Source organism: Ranitomeya variabilis, chromosome 3 (assembly GCF_051348905.1).
Source record: "Ranitomeya variabilis isolate aRanVar5 chromosome 3, aRanVar5.hap1, whole genome shotgun sequence".
Taxonomy (NCBI): Eukaryota; Metazoa; Chordata; class Amphibia; order Anura; family Dendrobatidae; genus Ranitomeya; species Ranitomeya variabilis.
The window spans coordinates 669,108,352-669,125,726 of NC_135234.1; the positions used below are offsets into that span (position 1 = coordinate 669,108,352).

The 17,375-nt window shown below is 41.3% G+C and overlaps 2 protein-coding genes across 3 annotated transcripts in view; one reads left to right on the forward strand and one right to left on the reverse strand.

Moving 5' to 3' along the window:
• Positions 1–17,375, reverse strand: part of NCKAP1L (NCK associated protein 1 like) — a 325,756-nt gene that overhangs the window by 302,724 nt on the left and 5,657 nt on the right. The window contains exons 2-5 of the mRNA XM_077297911.1: positions 8,230–8,340; positions 6,399–6,491; positions 2,251–2,307; positions 1,379–1,521 (exon numbers count right to left, since the gene is read on the reverse strand). Coding sequence (XP_077154026.1) covers positions 1,379–1,521; positions 2,251–2,307; positions 6,399–6,491; positions 8,230–8,340 — 404 coding nt within the window. The remainder of the gene's footprint in view (positions 1–1,378; positions 1,522–2,250; positions 2,308–6,398; positions 6,492–8,229; positions 8,341–17,375) is intronic.
• Positions 10,312–17,375, forward strand: part of LOC143816924 (protein D7-like) — a 45,851-nt gene continuing 38,787 nt past the window's right edge. For both annotated transcript variants that reach the window (XM_077297914.1, XM_077297915.1), the window contains exon 1: positions 10,312–10,454. The gene's annotated coding sequence lies outside the window, so the exon portion shown is untranslated. The remainder of the gene's footprint in view (positions 10,455–17,375) is intronic.

A 17,375-nucleotide genomic window follows, 5' to 3' on the forward strand; every position in this document is an offset into this window, starting at 1 on the left:
AAAAGTCAAATGGCGCTCCTTCCCTTCCAAGCTCTGCCATGCACCCAAACAATGGTTTACACCCACATATGGGGTATCAGCGTACTCAGGACAAATTGCACAACATTTTTTGGGGTCCAATTTCTTCTCTTACCCTTGGGAAAATAAAAAATTGGGGGCGAAAAGATCATTTTTGTGAAAAAATATGATTTTTTATTTTTACGGCTCTGCATTATAAACTTCTGTGAAGCACTTGGTGGGTCAAAGTGCTCACCACACATCAAGATAAGTTCCTTAGGGGGTCTACTTTCCAAAATGGTGTCACTTGTAGGGGGTTTCAGTGTTTAGGCACATCAGGGGCTCTCCAAACGCAACATGGCGTCCCATCTCAATTCCAGTCAATTTTGCATTGAAAAGTCAAATGGCGCTCCTTTCCTTCCGAGCTCTGCCATACGCCCAAACAGTGGTTTACCCTCACATATGGGGTATCAGCATACTCAGGACAAATTGTACAACAACTTTGGGGGTCCATTTTCTCCTGTTACCCTTGGTAAAATAAAACAAATTGGAGCTGAAATAAATTGTGTGTGAAAAAAAGTTAAATGTTCATTTTTATTTAAACATTCCAAAAATTCCTGTGAAACACCTGAAGGGTTAATAAACTTATTGAATGTGGTTTTGAGCACCTTGAGGGGTGCAGTTTTTAGAATGGTGTCACACTTGAGTATTTTCTATCATATAGACCCCTCAAAATGACTTGAAATGAGATGTGGTCCCTAAAAAAAAATGGTGTTGTAAAAATGAGAAATTGCTGGTCAACTTTTAACCCTTATAACTCCGTCACAAAAAAAAATGTTGGTTCCAAAATTGTACTGATGTAAAGTAGACATGTGGAAAATGTTACTTATTAAGTATTTTGCGTGACATATGTCTGTGATTTAAGGGCATAAAAATTCAAAGTTGGAAAATTGCAAAATTTTCAAAATTTTCGCCAAATTTCCATTTTTTTCACAAATAAACGCAAGTTATATCGAATAAATTTTACCACTAACATGAAGTACAATATGTCACGAGAAAACAATGTCAGAATCGCCAAGATCCGTCAAAGCGTTCCAGAGTTATAGCCTCATAAAGGGACAGTGGTCAGAATTGTAAAAATTGGCCCGGTCATTAACGTGCAAACCACCCTTGGGGGTGAAGGGGTTAACAGGGTCACGGACCAGGTCTAGCCACCGTGACAACCCCAGAACTGAGACAGAGAGGCCCGGTACCGAGTACTCCTTGGCCCTGCGTCTGGGGGCGCTCCATATACATTTAAAAAAAATTCATGCTGTCACTATGATCACAGCACATTCTTTTTGGCAATTGTTTGACTACCTCTTTAAAGTGTGCCACCCACCTCTGACCTTGGAGCATTTCAGATGCACAGTTGTAAAGAGCAATAAGTGTCTTTCTGTCATCAATCCGAGACATTAGCAGAATTACAGAGAAGTAAGTCACTATTAGGTCCAGATAACTCTTTGTAAAGGTGTAATTAATATTCTGAAAGATAAAGAGAAAATAAATCAATAGTAAATGTTCAAATGTTAACTATTTCTAGCAATGTACAGTAGGGTGTATTAATGTCAGAGCTACATGGAAAATTTAGTTTGTGGCAGTTGCAAATCTGAAGTTTTCCATAGAAAAGTATTAAAGAAGTCCCCTCATGGGTGGGGATACACAGAGCTCAGCATTCATAGATTCGGCAAATAACATAGTTAATTGTATAAATAAATACAGCAAGCAGCTCAGTAAGTGACACATTGCTGGAATCAGAGTCTCTGCTTCTACATCATGCAGATCTCAGATGGGGTAATAAAAAACCTGGTGACACAATGCCTGGTAATGCACACCTCTATTATAAGCAGGAGGTTTTCAAGCAACTGTTGTACTATAAATATATCAAAACAGACATGAGAAAAGTTGCATGCAAAAGGAAATAAGAGCTGTTGAAATAAAATAAAAAAGTTTGTGTGCTGCAGAAAAAGTTGGGATTTAGTCAATAACTTTAAGAACATTCCAGGAGTTTCTGCTAATCAAACAGCACGATCTGATGATTTTCATATACTGTGAATTTTACCTGCGCCCTGCAGTTCCATAAATACAACTCAATTTTCTTGCAAGCCAAGAAAGTGATAAATATAATCAACTCCAATTTACAAACTTCGATTACTATCTCAAATGAGGGGCTCTTACATAATCATCCAGAACAGTGCTGCTCATTGTACTTACAATGTCAAAATAACACTGGCAAGCATCTATTGTATTCAATAACTCATACACATGGTCCTGCAGGGAGAACAGACAAAAAGTATAAGGGTTTTTATACATTTTTATAAATAATGTAAAAAAATAAAATAAAAGTAAATTCTATGCAAAGTGAAGATAACTGATACATTTCAGACAAATCGATTGTTCTGTTTTTTTATTCCTATCCTGCAAATGTAATAATCATTATTGTCATTGTTGATACATTATTGCTATTTTCCAAATCTTTAGAAAATATTTTGTAAGATGAGTCATATGATTTTACAAATATAGCTGAATTTATTAACCTAAACCAAACTTTCAATATTTTATTATGGCGATATGAGTTGCTAGAGTATAGTAGGTTTATCACTGAGGAATCTCATCTTTAAAGGGACTCTGTCACCCCCTCCAGCCGTAAAAGAGCCACTTGTGCAGCAGTAATGCTGCATTCTGACAAGGTGGCTCTTTTAGTTATTGGTGCAGTCGAAGCAGAAATAAAGCGTTTTATAATTTAGCAAAAATACCTGTCTTTAGTCCTGGAGGCAGGTCTTAACCCCCCTGCTGCACACGCCACACTGCCGTCACTCAAGGCTTCTTCGGCGCCGGGCGCCGCCCCCTCCGCGCTGTTTTCAAATCAAATCCGGCACCTGCACTGTTTTGTTCTGCCTGGGGCAGGCGCAGTGAGCGCTGCCCGTCTGACCTCAGATGCAGTCTCGCAGACTGCGCCTGTGCGGCCGCCCAGCTTGTTAATCCCAGCCCCGCAGTGTGTTATGTATTATGCACATTATAGGCCATCAGTTGAGCCATTTAATATTATTTTTCACTAAGTACCAGGATTGCTGTCTAGTTGCTTATAGATTTCAGCTGGTGTCATGACTTTCCATGGCTTTTTGCACCGCTTTCTTCATGTGTTCAATACTTTTTCCCTGTGCCATTTCTCATTATTGTACATAATTTATGGACGTCTTTGGTTTGATTTCTTTGCCTTTGTGGATTAGATGGATTGTTATCGACATCTGGAGAGAATTTCATGTCAATAACACATTTAGAAATACATTTACTTCAAAAATTGGTGATGTGTTGAATGCTTATTTCACCCCCTATGTATACATATATTGTATGTGTGTTTCTCCAGATGAAGAGACCTAAGTTGTCTCCAAAGCTTGCTGTGCATCTTATTTCTTTTATTTCAGTTAACCATTATTATTCTTGTTTTTTACTGACGGTAATAAAAAAAAATCAAGAATAAAACAGTGGATACTTTTCTCTAATCTTCGTCTATGACCAAATAAAACTGAAAAATAATGAGCAAACAGAATAAACATATTTTTCTCACTGATATTATTAGAGTTTGGAGAATAAAACCTCATTTCATTGCTGAATAATAATAATGTTACAAAATTATACTGCATGCCGCGAAAGTATCATCTAGCCAAACAGAACACCGTCCTGTAAAGAAAAATAAATGCTACTTCAAAGTAGAAATATTTTTTGCATTATGAAATCTGGCACTGAAGGTACCTTCACACGAAGCGACGCTGCAGCGATAGCGACAACGATGCCGATCGCTGCAGCGTCGCTGTTTGATCGCTGGGGAGCTGTCACACAGACCGCTCTCCAGCGACCAACGATGCCGAGGTCCCCGGGTAACCAGGGTAAACATCGGGTTGCTAAGCGCATGGCCGCGCTTAGTAACCCGATGTTTACCCTGGTTACCAGCGTAAAAGTAAAAAAAACAAACAGTACATGCTCACCTGCGCGTCCCCCAGCGTCTGCTTCCTGACACTGACTGAGCTCCGGCCCTAACAGCAGAGCGGTGACGTCACCGCTGTGCTTTCACTTTCACTTTAGGGCCGGCGCTCAGTAAGTGTCAGGAAGCAGACGCTGGGGGATGCGCAGGTGAGCATGTACTGTTTGTTTTTTTTACTTTTACGCTGGTAACCAGGGTAAACATCGGGTTACTAAGCGCGGCCCTGCGCTTGGTAACCCAATGTTTACCCTGGTTACCAGTGTAAAATATCGCTGGTATCGTTGCTTTTGCTTTCAAACACAACGATACACGGCGATCGGACGACCAAATAAAGTTCTGGACTTTATTCAGCGACCAGCGACATCACAGCAGGATCCTGATCGCTGCTGCGTGTCAAACGAAACGATATCGCTAGCGAGGACGCTGCAACGTCACGGATCGCTAGCGATATCGTTACAAAGTCATTTCGTGTGAAGGTACCTTAAGTTGTCAGCCAAGAAAGAAGCAACCTTTGTTATGGTAATAGAACAGTACACTTAAAGAGACCCTTCAGATAACTATAAATCAATTCATAGTAAATCCATAATGCGTAGTTAAAATACTTAGTGCACTCCATTTTTTTTTTCTTTTTGACACAGTTAATCTAATTCATAGTCCCTTCTGCATTTTCACAAAACAGCTTGCAGCTTCTTAGACTCCCGTACTGACTGCGTGTTTTAGTAGTCTAAAAACCACCAAATAGTGTCCAAGGGATGATCAGCATAGGTATCAATTGCATTATTTAGAAATTGCCAAAGACTAATAACTCTAACAATTTCTAAATCTTAAAAAATAAACGTATTTATTCATTTAACGGGAACCTGTCAGCAGGATTGTGCACAGTAACCTACAGACAGTGTCAGGTCGGCACTGTTATACTGATTAAAATGATACCTTGGTTTGATGAAATCCATCTTGTGGTTGTTGTTTAATATTTATTTTCAGTTTTGTGTTAATGATCTGCTCATGCTCCGGTGCGGCCTGTGGAGGGGTCTTCATGTGGTGCTCTGCTTAGGTATTCATACTGATGGCTTCTGACAGGTCACTGATCCCTCACTGACCTACCCCCTATTTTACATACTGAAAAAAAAAACACTCATCCTTTAGAGATTTAAATCCTGCTTGGATATGAGGATGCTCTAAACACCCCCACTATGCTGTAGGAATTACTTTCTCAAGACACATCTCTAATGGACATTTGTCACAAAGGGTTAGCTACCTTATCTACCCTCTGAATTTTAACCTGTGTGACTCTGTAATTGAACACCATATCTAATTACTACTACTAAACATACTGTAGATCATGAATGGGCTTGTATCTCTTGAGCTAAAGGAAAGGTTTCTACGAATACTGACCATCACAATATATGTCATTTTAAAAGGGCACCTTGATCCCATCTATTACATGAATAAATAAAAGTTACAATATATTTTTTTTAATCTTTAGTTAGGGTTATTTGACTTTGGCAATTTGTAAATAATTTTAGTAGTCTAAGACATTCCCATTGATCTTGGCCGGTCCATCAAAGAGCAGAGAAAATGGTCTCGGACTACACTGTGCTTTCATAGTCTCAGACCCTCCCCTCTGCTCTTGCATAAATTAGCCAAGAACAGCAATTGATGATAAGTGTATGATCACTTGTTGTGATCTGTCTGCTAAGACCCCCCACCGAGGCTGAGAACATGAAGACCGAAGATCTCTTTGAATAGAGCAGTAACGCACATGTGGGACCGCCTATTTATAGACAGTGAATGGAGCTGTGGTTGCACATGCTCTTCACCGTTAAAGCACCACTTCAGTGTTTTTTCTTTATTTCAGCGCTGGAATGTTGCCACTGATGTAAGTTCCCTGATCCTAGTATTATACTTACCAACCACTGTCTTCAGCTGTTCCCTGCGCCACTGCGGTCCCAATCTGCCATTTTATGACTGCAATTTTGAATGACCGGAAGTCCTTCTAGCTCTCATAGACTTATATTGAGTTGCGATCTCCAGCTTGCCCAGCAAATACTGGTGAGATCTGGCAGGTCACAAACTGAAGAAGACCAACTGGAGCGACTCCAATATCAGAAGAAGACAGCGGATGGTAAGTACATTTCTAGGTGCAGGGAACTTACAGTATATTAGTGCCACAATTCTCGCAGTAAAATAAAAAAAACATTGGAGTGGACTTTTAAATTCACATTCTTGTAATTTTGGTGTGACACCAGTGATCACATATTTATCATCTATACTTTGGGTAGATAATATATGTTATTTATGAGACAAGTTCAATCCTTTGAGCACTCAAAGTAAGTTAATTGATAAAAAGCTATGTACACGTTTAAAAATCAATACTTACCCTAAATTCCATCACGTCCAAAAATGTCAAATAATAACCAGTTAAGTATTTCACAATCTCAGTTTTATCTTTGTGCACCGGCCCAAGATGTTGCTAGATTCAGAAGAGAAAAAGAGGCTATTAATTAATATTCTAATCATTCCATAATTTAGAACCACCTGGATGGTAATACACTCATTCACACTCATATTATATAATGCTGCAATAATGCTTATCATTACTCCGGTATGAAATTGGTATATTGTACTTACTGGCTACCATCTACTGTATCTTTTTCTCCCTTAATTGTGCATGAATTTGTTTTTGTTTTTCCATAAAGAGTCCTTTCCAACAATACAGTCTTCCACAGTAGACTGACTTTATAATAATATACTTTCTTTTATAAGAATATGGACCTGCAATAGCTCATTAGCAGACAACCAACGTGGTTGGATTCATGTATATTTATATACAATGAGTGTATATATTCTGCTTTATGAATGTAGTGGGTGAAGCTTGAACTACAGAGTGATTTGATAATTAAATTGTGACGCTTGTCAGTACTCATGAACAAGCCGTGAGGCAGGTTAGTCAAACGTTCTGTAATCAGATACCAAGAGAGCAAATGGTAAAGAAAAGGGGAAAGACAAAGGCATAGTCAGGTAACGGTCCAAGGTCAGAACACCAGAAAGAAGGCTGATCAGAGCAAAATGGCTAGGCAAATTGATAGTCAGAATGACCAAGGTCAGGCAGCAATAGATCAGCAAAGAGAACACAGGAATTCAAGGCAAAGCACAACCAAGCAAATGCAGAGATCTGGTGTAGAGAGATCAGCTAAGTAGCTAGGTAATCACTTAATACAAGGAACACCTGAAGTAAGCCCAGCACCTCCCAGTCTCAGATTGGACAACGGAGCTGTTTTTCAAAATACTGACAGCTTGGCACGCCCCAGCACTAGATTGGATGACTGAACTGTCACTTAATGCATCCAAGACACACTGAGTGGGGGAGTCATGACAGATATATTGGGTTCGTTCCCCTTGTGATAATTAGGGAACTGCTAATTCTCTGCTTTGTTTCATATACAAAATGAGTTAAGCACAGACAGTACTGCTTCCTTGAACGCTATTCAATATGAGTAGGAACTTCCTAACAGAAAACACAATGAGAACCTGCCAACCGGGCTGTGATCCAAAATATCTGCATCCTTACAGACTAATAGGGCCACTCAAATCCATATTACATCCATGTTGTACCCTAATACAATAGTCAGTAGGCATCTGAGAAACACAGACCACTAATTTTTACATGAATAGTAATAATTTGATTTTTCACAACTAAAGCCTGTCTGGCACATTTACAGTCAAATGAATGAAGGGCACCATGTTGGGAACAAGAAAGGCACATTTACTTATTTTCTTACTTATTTTTATTCACTTTTTCTCACTGACACAGCGCCATTAATTCCACAGGGCTTTACAGATATTACCACATCATTGTTTTTTTCATTCTTATGACACTTTAAAGCTCTCATTCAACTATTAGAAGGTAGAAAGAAGAAAGTAACCCATGGGTTAGTTTGGTCTCCATATTTTCCTATGTCCCTGAGAGGGGTACTATATCTACCAACATGATGGGAGCACTGACAGAATTGGGAAAAAATAAATGATCTCATTATAATTATTATTATTATTATTAATAATAATAATAATTAGAGATGTATGTGAGTTTCCAGGAATATCCCTGATGTTCTGTCCTTAGGCATAATGTGACTGTGCTTGCTGCTGCTGCCCAATTTTGGCTACAGTAGCTTCGGTGCTAAATAACACATACAATATCAATAGGTAATTACCGTGCTGCTGCGGACATCAATGTTTGGAAACTTCTTGCTGATGTATTTTATAGAAGACTCCATGGTTTTATCTGTGAAAAAGGGAGGCTTTGTCTTGACGTCTGAGCATGTCTGTAAAATGTACAAAACATATACGGTACATGTTCATGAAAATAAAAAATTGACCTTTCAAGCAGTAATATATATATATACCTACTGTATATAGAAACATGGGAAAAGTTTTAGCAGCAGTGCAGTATAGCAAAACTACAAAAATATTCCCCCTGTAAAAGAGTTAAAAGAAAGCCCACAACCCTTTCCTAACTTTGAAAATAAAAAACAGTTGCACACATCCTCTGCCATTCACCCCCAAAAATGTTTTGCGGAGTGCCTGCCACTCTGAATTCAGAGCTTACTGTAGAATAATAATTAGGACTAAATTTAACGCTATGCCAATACAATCTACCGCAAAAAAATGTCCTGGCAATTACTCATGTCAGTATGATTACGGCGATACCAATCTTAAAAGGTCCTTTTTATATTTTAGCAGTTGAAAAAAAATTCAGAACCTTGGAATGAAAAAATAAATTTGTACTGTTATGTGAGACTCGTAACATTTTTATGTTACTGTGGGGTTGGGCAAGGGCTTGTGGTTCCACGCTGAGCTGATGTTTTTTATTGATATAAATGACATTTTGGGATATATATGACATTTCGATCACTTATATTTTTTGGGGAAAGTGCAACAGCTAAAGGACTGAAATTCCAGATTTCTTATTTTTGTATTTTTTTCGTCATTTAACTAATGATTTAAATACTTTTACATGTTGATAGATGAGACTTTATCAAACAAGACAATACCAAATATGTTACAGTTCTGCAGTAAGTAGTGACATTGTGGATCTCCTATGAAGCCAAGCCTCCCATCTAGATTAAGCTGACATAGTATTTGACATTGTTCTATACAAAATAAGCATCACTATTCATGCAGATTACATCTCATGGTGCATGCCTCCTGGACTAACAATTCCATAATCCTTCAGATATATAAAGATAAGAAAAGGCAGCACTTCATTAATAAGCAAAAAGTGTGGACTTTATTAGCTCATGTGGGGATGTTCTATCACAAACACCCAACACAAGTCATCCTCCCCAATGAGGTGCAGATCATCCCTATTGTACAGCCTGTAGCCAACAGAGAAGTCTGCCCAGTTCTCCAGAAACTCAAAACTCTCACCAATTCCTGAGCTACTTATTCAACTCTCTCTGCCTCTCTGGCACGGCAAGTGGTAAGTGACATGTTGCCTTTTTTGCAAATTGGGAAATAAAGTACTGTTGTTCTGGAACTGAACCATTGGAGTACTGCCTATGTTTCTTGGATCTGTATAACAAAGTTGGCTAACCACTAATGAGTGTGCACCAACTGCTATCGTGGACGAGTGCTGATTTTTTTACTTATTTGGAAGGTAGCTAGATAGATAGATAGATAGATAGATAGATAGATAGATAGATAGATAGATAGATAATATATAGATAGATAGATAGATAGATAATATATAGATAGATAGACAGTTAGATGATAGATAATAAATAGATAGATAATAGATCGATAGATGATCGAAAGATAGATAATAGATACTGTAGGTAGAACTATAGATAATAGATAGATAGATAATAGATAGATGATAAATAGATAGATGATAGATAGATAATAAATAGATAGATAATAAATAGATAGATAGATCGATAGATAGATAATAGATACTGTAGGTAGAACGATAGATAGATAATAGATAGATGGTTTAGATTTAATTAATTTACAAAATATGCTGTTTTAAGGCTTCATTACTTTTTATATTGTCACTAAACTCCTCAGGGACTTCTAATATCCCCATACATTACAGTAAGGATACATAATAAGTAAGAGTTCTAATATTTTAATGTAAAATAAAGGTAATAAGTTGATGTAAAGTTAGTGAATGCCAATCAAACTATTTGCCAGATCAAAAAAAAAAAAAAGATCTGCTACAATCAGTGTAATATGAGGGTAGTCATTTCCATAGTGCCACCCTAGCATCATGTTCCTGAGTCTGACACCTCGGTTTCAACTGTCATTTACCTGCCTGCTAGTGACGTGTCCACAGTTATTGTTTATGTGTCTCCATTTCTCGGCCATGAACCCGGCACTCACTGCCATTTTACATAGAGTTTGAAGAATCTGTGACATCTTTTGGAAGACGTGACAGGTACATATCTTCTGGATATAACAGTTGTATCAAAGAATAGACAATGACACTAATATGCTGTCTATTTTCAATTTTCTTGTTGCTCTATTGCTCCACAGAAGTGAAAGACTACATAATAATTAGTGATGAGCGTTACTCGAGATTTCTCGAGCACGCTCGGGGGTCCTCTGACCATTTTTTAGTGTTCGGAGATTTAGTTTTTCTTGCTGCAGCTGAATGATTTACATCTGTTAGCCAGCATAAGTATATGTGGGGATTCCCTAGCAACCAGGCAACCCCCACATGTACTTATGCTGGCTAACAGATGTAAATCATTCAGCTGCGGCAAGAAAAACTAAATCTCCGAGCACTAAAAAATACTCGGAGGAGCCCCGAGCATGCTCAGGAAATCTCGAGTAACGAGTATATTCGCTCATCACTAATAATAATGAAAGCATCGCATTATTACTTGGTAATTTCTGCTAAAGACATAAAAAGTATTAATCTAGATCCTATCGAAATATTTTTAGTTGAAATGGTGACCTACAGTAGCTTTTCTGTAGCTTGCACTTCCAACTCTGTCATGTCTGTGATTGCCAAATGATGTTTTTTAAAGAGGACGTCTCACTAGGTCAAAAGTGACCAAGTTTTTGATCTTTTATTTCTGTTGCTCTCCTGAGTTTTACATTTTTGTTCTTTATTAAATCCGCAATACAGTTCCAGAGATTTGGGCGCCTTTGGTAAAGAGCATAAAAATTAGCACTAAATAAACCCGCCCATAGCGCTGGAACCATATAGCGCAGGGGTCGGCAATTAATTTTCCAAAGGGGTCACATGAGAGTCAGTGACTATTGTGGAGGGTCAAACCAATAAGCTCAAATTAATTCTGCTCAATATTAAAATTATGATAATATTAACATAAAGATTGCAAATTTAAGTATTATTTTATATTAATATTGCACCATTGAGCCGAATTAAGTATGTTGACATTCCCTATATACTGTATGGGACCGCACAGCCTCCTTTATAGAGTATGGATCCCACTCAACCCCCTAGATACAGTATGAGCAATCTCATAGCCTCCTATGTACAATATGAAATCCTGCACAGCCTCCTATATAAAGGAAGAGCTCTCACGTAGCCTCTTTATATACAGTATGAGACCCTGACATAACCCCCTATATACAGTATGAGCCCCCACATAGCCTCCTATATACTGTAAGAGCCCCCACATAGCCTCCTAAATACCGTATGGACCCCCAAATAGCCTCCTACGTAGAGTATAAGCCCCATATAACCTATTATATACAGTATAAACCCCCCCACATAGCCTCCTAAATACAGTATGAGCACCCACATAGCCCCCTAACTAAAATTTGAGCCCCCACACAGCCTTCAATATACAGTATGAACCCCCACATAGCCTCATAAATACAGTATGAGCCCCACAAAGTCTCCTACATACAATATGAGCCTCCACATAGCATTCTACATAAAGTATGAGTCCCCACATAACCTCCTAAATACAGTACGAGCCCCCACATAGCCTGTTAAATACATGTAAACATCCCATACACATGAAAAAAACTGACATACCTCATTCCCCTTCCCCTGATGCTCTGCACTAACTGTCCATGCAGTATACAGCAGATGCAATGTAATGACGTCATTACGTCTGCTGTCTCACATGCTAATTGGTGGAAGAAGAAGCCAGTTGGTATTCACAGTGGTTTGCATCCTGAAGATGTGGATAGTTGTGACAGCGGATGGAGGTGGACAGGCGAGGGCATGGTGTGGTGCTGGAACAGCCGGAAGGGCTGGATGTAGCCTGTGGGGCACAGATTGACCTGCTCTGGTATAGCAGATTTAGAAAAAAATGGAATACTCACAAGAAAAGCAGGAATAGAAACAGCAAGAACTGGGCAATTTGGACTAGGTGACAGGTCCTCTGTAAAATCGTGTACAACTTTTGTGTGCTCTACAAGGTGCCTTGCTACTAATTTGCATCTGAGCTCCATCGATGTCTAGGCATTCATTTACAAATATTACCTTTCTTAAAGGGAACCTGTCACCCCCAAAATCGATGGTGAGGTAAGCTCACCGGCATCAGGGGCTTATCTACAGCATTCTGTAATGCTGTAGATAAGCCCCCGATGTTACCTGAAAGATGAGAAAGAGGTTAGATTATACTCACCCAGGGGCGGTCCCGCTGCGGTCCGGTCAAATGGGTGTCTCAGGTCCGCTCCGGTGCCTCCCATCTTCATTCCATGACGTCCTCTTCTGGTCTTCACACCGCAGCTCTGGCGCAGGCGTACTTTGTCTGCCCTGTTGAGGGCAGAGCAAAGTACTGCAGTGCGCGGGCGCCAGGCCTCTCTGACCTTTCCAGCGCCTGCGCACTGCAGTACTTTGCTCTGCCCTCAACAGGGCAGACAAAGTACGCTTGTGCCGGAGCCGCGGCATGAAGACCAGAAGAGGACGTCTGGAATGAAGATGGGAGGCGCTTTACCGGACCTCAGATGCCCATCGGAGCGGGACCGCCCCGGGGTGAGTATTATCTAATGTATTTTTCTCCTCTTTCAGGTAACATCGGCGGCTTATCTACAGCATTCCAGAATGCTGTAGATAAGCCCCCGATGACGGTGAGCTTACCTCACCATCGATTTTGGGGGTGACAGGTTCCCTTTAAGCTATGATCGCACCTCATTTATTTATTTCATTTGAGAGTCACATATAGAGAAGTGCTTTTGGCAAATACCTAGAACACATCTACTAGGTACAAAGGGGCAAAAAATAGTGTGGTTTTCACATTCATTTGAAAACAATAGTTGACTACCATTTACACCCAAGCACCAAGACTCCATGTGATCAGTTTCTGGCAGGATGAAGGTATGACATTTGTAGAGGATGCCATCTTTGCTTGCACTTTCAATATAATTGGCTGGATGTCAGATTTTATGTGCTTGTACTCCATTCTTCATATTACACAAGTACATGAGAGAACAGAAAAGAGCTAGCATGCCTATAATGCCTAATATTGGTGGTGGTGATATGTAATAATGCACATATAACCCTACTGGGGACAGACTTCTGATCCAGCACCAAAGAGTGAGCAAGATGTCTGTCATGGCAATAATACCAAGATAATTAAAGTTTTTTTTTTAACTTTAAATTAATGTAAGGGGTCGTAGTTAACTTTTTTAATAAGACCCAACATCTGTTTCATAGCTTAGCAGTTGAACGTAGACACAAATCCATCACGTTCAACCTATAACCTAGCATGTTGATCCATTGGGAGGCAGAAACCCCAAGAGGAAGAAGCTAAATGTCTCATATTAGGGGAAAAATCCCTTCTCAACTTCACAGATGACAATCAGACTAGTTCCGGGATCAACATCTCATCACAGAATCTAGTGCCCATAACCTGTAATAATATATGTATTAAGAAAGACATCCAGGCCTCCAAGTATCCTTGCACTTGAACCAACCAATATCAAATCATGCGGCAGAGAGTTCTATAATCTCACTGCTCTAATTAACAGTAAAGAATCTGCGTCTGTGACAGGGGCGGATTATCAGAGTGTCAATATGGGCGGTAGCCCAGGGCCCAGTGGTGTGGGGGGGCCCTGGGCTACCGCACAGATTGACCCTCTGATAATCCGCCCAAGTGTGAATGCCCGCCGGTATTTATGTGCCCCTGGACCCGGTGGGCAGAGGGGGCCCGCATCGGGCCCCTTCTCATCTGCTCACCGGGCCCCTTCCAGCGCTGCTGCAGTTTCCTATTGACGTGCGGGCGCGCACCCGCACGTCAATGGTTAACAACAGCCGCCAGCCAATTGGAGGCTGGCAGCTGAAGTCGGCCGCAGCACACACGTCGCCAGCGTCTGACGTCATTGTCAGTCGCCGGCGAGTGTGCGCTGCTGGAGGGAGCTCACCGCCTGGAGCGAAAGTCAGGTGAGGAGACTCTGTTTGTTTTTTTGTTTTGTTTTGTTTTTGATGAGCTAATGGTGGACACACTGGGGGCAATGCTGGAGGACACACTGGGGCAATGCTGGAGACACTGGGGCAGATTGCTGGACACACTGGGGCAGATTGCTGGACACACTGGGGGCAATGCTGGAGACACTGGGGCAATGCTGGAGACACTGGGGCAGATTGCTGGACACACTGGGGCAGATTGCTGGACACACTGGGGGCAATGCTGGAGACACTGGGGCAGATTGCTGGAGACACTGGGGCAATGCTGGAGACACTGGGGAAGATTGCTGGACACACAGGGGCAATGCTGTAGGACACACGGGCAATGCTGGAGACACTGGGGCAATGCTGGAGGACACACTGGGGCAGATTGCTGGAGACACTGGGGCAATGCTGGAGACACTGGGGAAATGCTGGACACACTGGGGCAATGCTGGAGGGCACACTGGGGCAGACTACTGGACACACTGGGGCAGATGATTGCTGGAGACACTGGGGCAATGCTGGAGACAATGGGGCAATGCTGGAGACACTGGAGCAATGCTGGAGACACTGGGGCAATGCTGGAGACACTGGGGCAGATTGCTGGACACACTGACGGCAATGCTGGACATACTGGGGCAGATTGCTGGACACACTGGGGGTAATATGCTGGAGACACTGGGGCAGATTGCTGGACACACTGGGGGCAATGCTGGATACTCTGGGGCAATATGCTGGGCATACTGGGGCAGATTGTTGAACACACTGTCTGGGGGCAATGCTGGAGACACTGGGGAAATGCTGGAGACACTGGGGCAATGCTGGACACACTGTGGGCAATGCTGGACAATTGGACATACTGGGGCAGATTGCTGGACACACTGGTGGTAATATGCTGGACACACTGGGGCAATGCTGGACATACTAGGGCAGATTGCTGGACACACTGGTGGTAATATGCTGGACACACTGGGGCAGATTGCTGGACACACTGGGGCAGATTGCTGGACACACTGTCTGGGGGCAATGCTGGAGTCAGACACTGGGGCAGATTGCTGGAGACACTGTCTGGGGGCAATGCTGGACACACTGGGGCAGATTGCTGGACACTGGGGCAATATGCTGGACATACTGGGGCAGATTGCTGGACACACTGGGGGTAATATGCTGGACACACTGGGGGTAATATGCTGGACACACTGGGGCAGATTGCTGGACACACTGGGGGCAGAACTGGAGGCATGGGCAGAATGTAGACACGGGGCATGATTGGAGACATGGGGCAGAATGAAAGACATGGGGCAGGATTGGATCATGGGGCAGGATGGATACGATGGAGACAGATGGGGCAGGATGGGGAGATCATATGGGGTAGAATGGATACTCATGAGTGCAGGATGGGAGAACATATGGCTGGAGCCAGGAATGAGACACACGGGGCCAGGGTAGGGAATATTATTACCATAGGGGCCCGGCTAATTAAGGGATATTATTACTGCAGTGATGTATTTATTTTATTTTTTGAGTATACTGTTTTAAATGGGGGGGGCGGTCCTGTTACTGTGCAGAGTGACACTATATCGCCTTTTTTTCTCCATGTGGTGTAAAGTAGAAGTTGTGAAAAATTAAGTAATGTGTTCTGCAAGCAGAGCTCGAGATAACTGTGTTATTTCCTGCAGTAACGAGTCCTGGCTGGAAGAAATTATGGCGGTCTGTGCTGGATGAAAGATGAAGGACTTCACCCAGAGACGTCACTGGTGAGTCAGTGTTACCTATACACTGACACTATACACTGTAAACTATATACAGAGGTCCTGTGTACAAAGTCACCAGTGATCACTGTATTACCTATACATTATATACAGAGCTCCTGTGTATAATACCACCAGTGATCTCTGTATTACCTCTACGCAGACACTGCATACTAAGTACAGATCTCCTGTGAATACTGGCACTTATGGTGATAGTATTGTTTTTTTTTTATTTTTTATTACTGATCAGTATTGTAGTATTCAGTCACTATGTGGTGGTAATATGTGGTCTGGAAATGGTGTTGTGGTATTTGTCCCTTGTATGTGCTATTTGGTCACCAAGTGGTGGTAATATGTGGTCTTGACATGGTGCGGTGGTATTTGTTCCTTGTATGTGATATTATTCGATCACTGTGGTTGTAATTTGTGGCCTGGTCATGGCGCGGTGGTATTTGTTCCTTGTATGTGATATTATTGGTCAAAATATGCCTAAATTGTATTGCAGATTTTAACAAATATTTAATAGGTTACAGTAGAGTGGGGCCCTGCCATTTTTCTGGAATAATCTGGTTCGGGTATAACATGACCCCCCCATCACATGACCCCCCCGTCACATGACCCAACCCCCCCCCCCCCCCCCGTCACATGACCGGGGGGGGCCCACAGTGTCTGAACAGCCCGGGGCCCTGGCTACCCTTAATCCACCCCTGGTCTGTGATTATGATTAGGCCTGCTTTCCTCTAGACGTAGAAGATGTCCCCATGTCTTTGTTTTTGGACTATGGGTTTAAAAAGATCATTATACAGACATATATATTTCTACATTGTGATAAGATTGCCCCTAAATCTGGGAATTTCATATTTTCTTTCTGGAGATTTCCTTTGATCCTACATCTCTCGATCATTAATTTTCAGGCACCATTGCTTGCGCTGTCACTCAGATATGTGACACCAGTATCTGAATTACACAGGGCTTGGAACTTCCTTCTAAAAAAGTTTATTTTTCAACTGACAGGAAGTGAAAGTCAATATCGCTGTCACACATGAAACAGTGAAACAAACACTGCAGGGTGGTGCAATGCAGCCTTCTCATAGTTAACTATGACATTTTCTCTATGAAGGAAAATAGGGAATACAAAAGAGACAGCAAAGAACATTTGTAGCACAGAAAAGTGTATTGGCCAAAATAATTTAGTAAATATATTTAATAATGTATTCTGTATGTGAGCATCCAG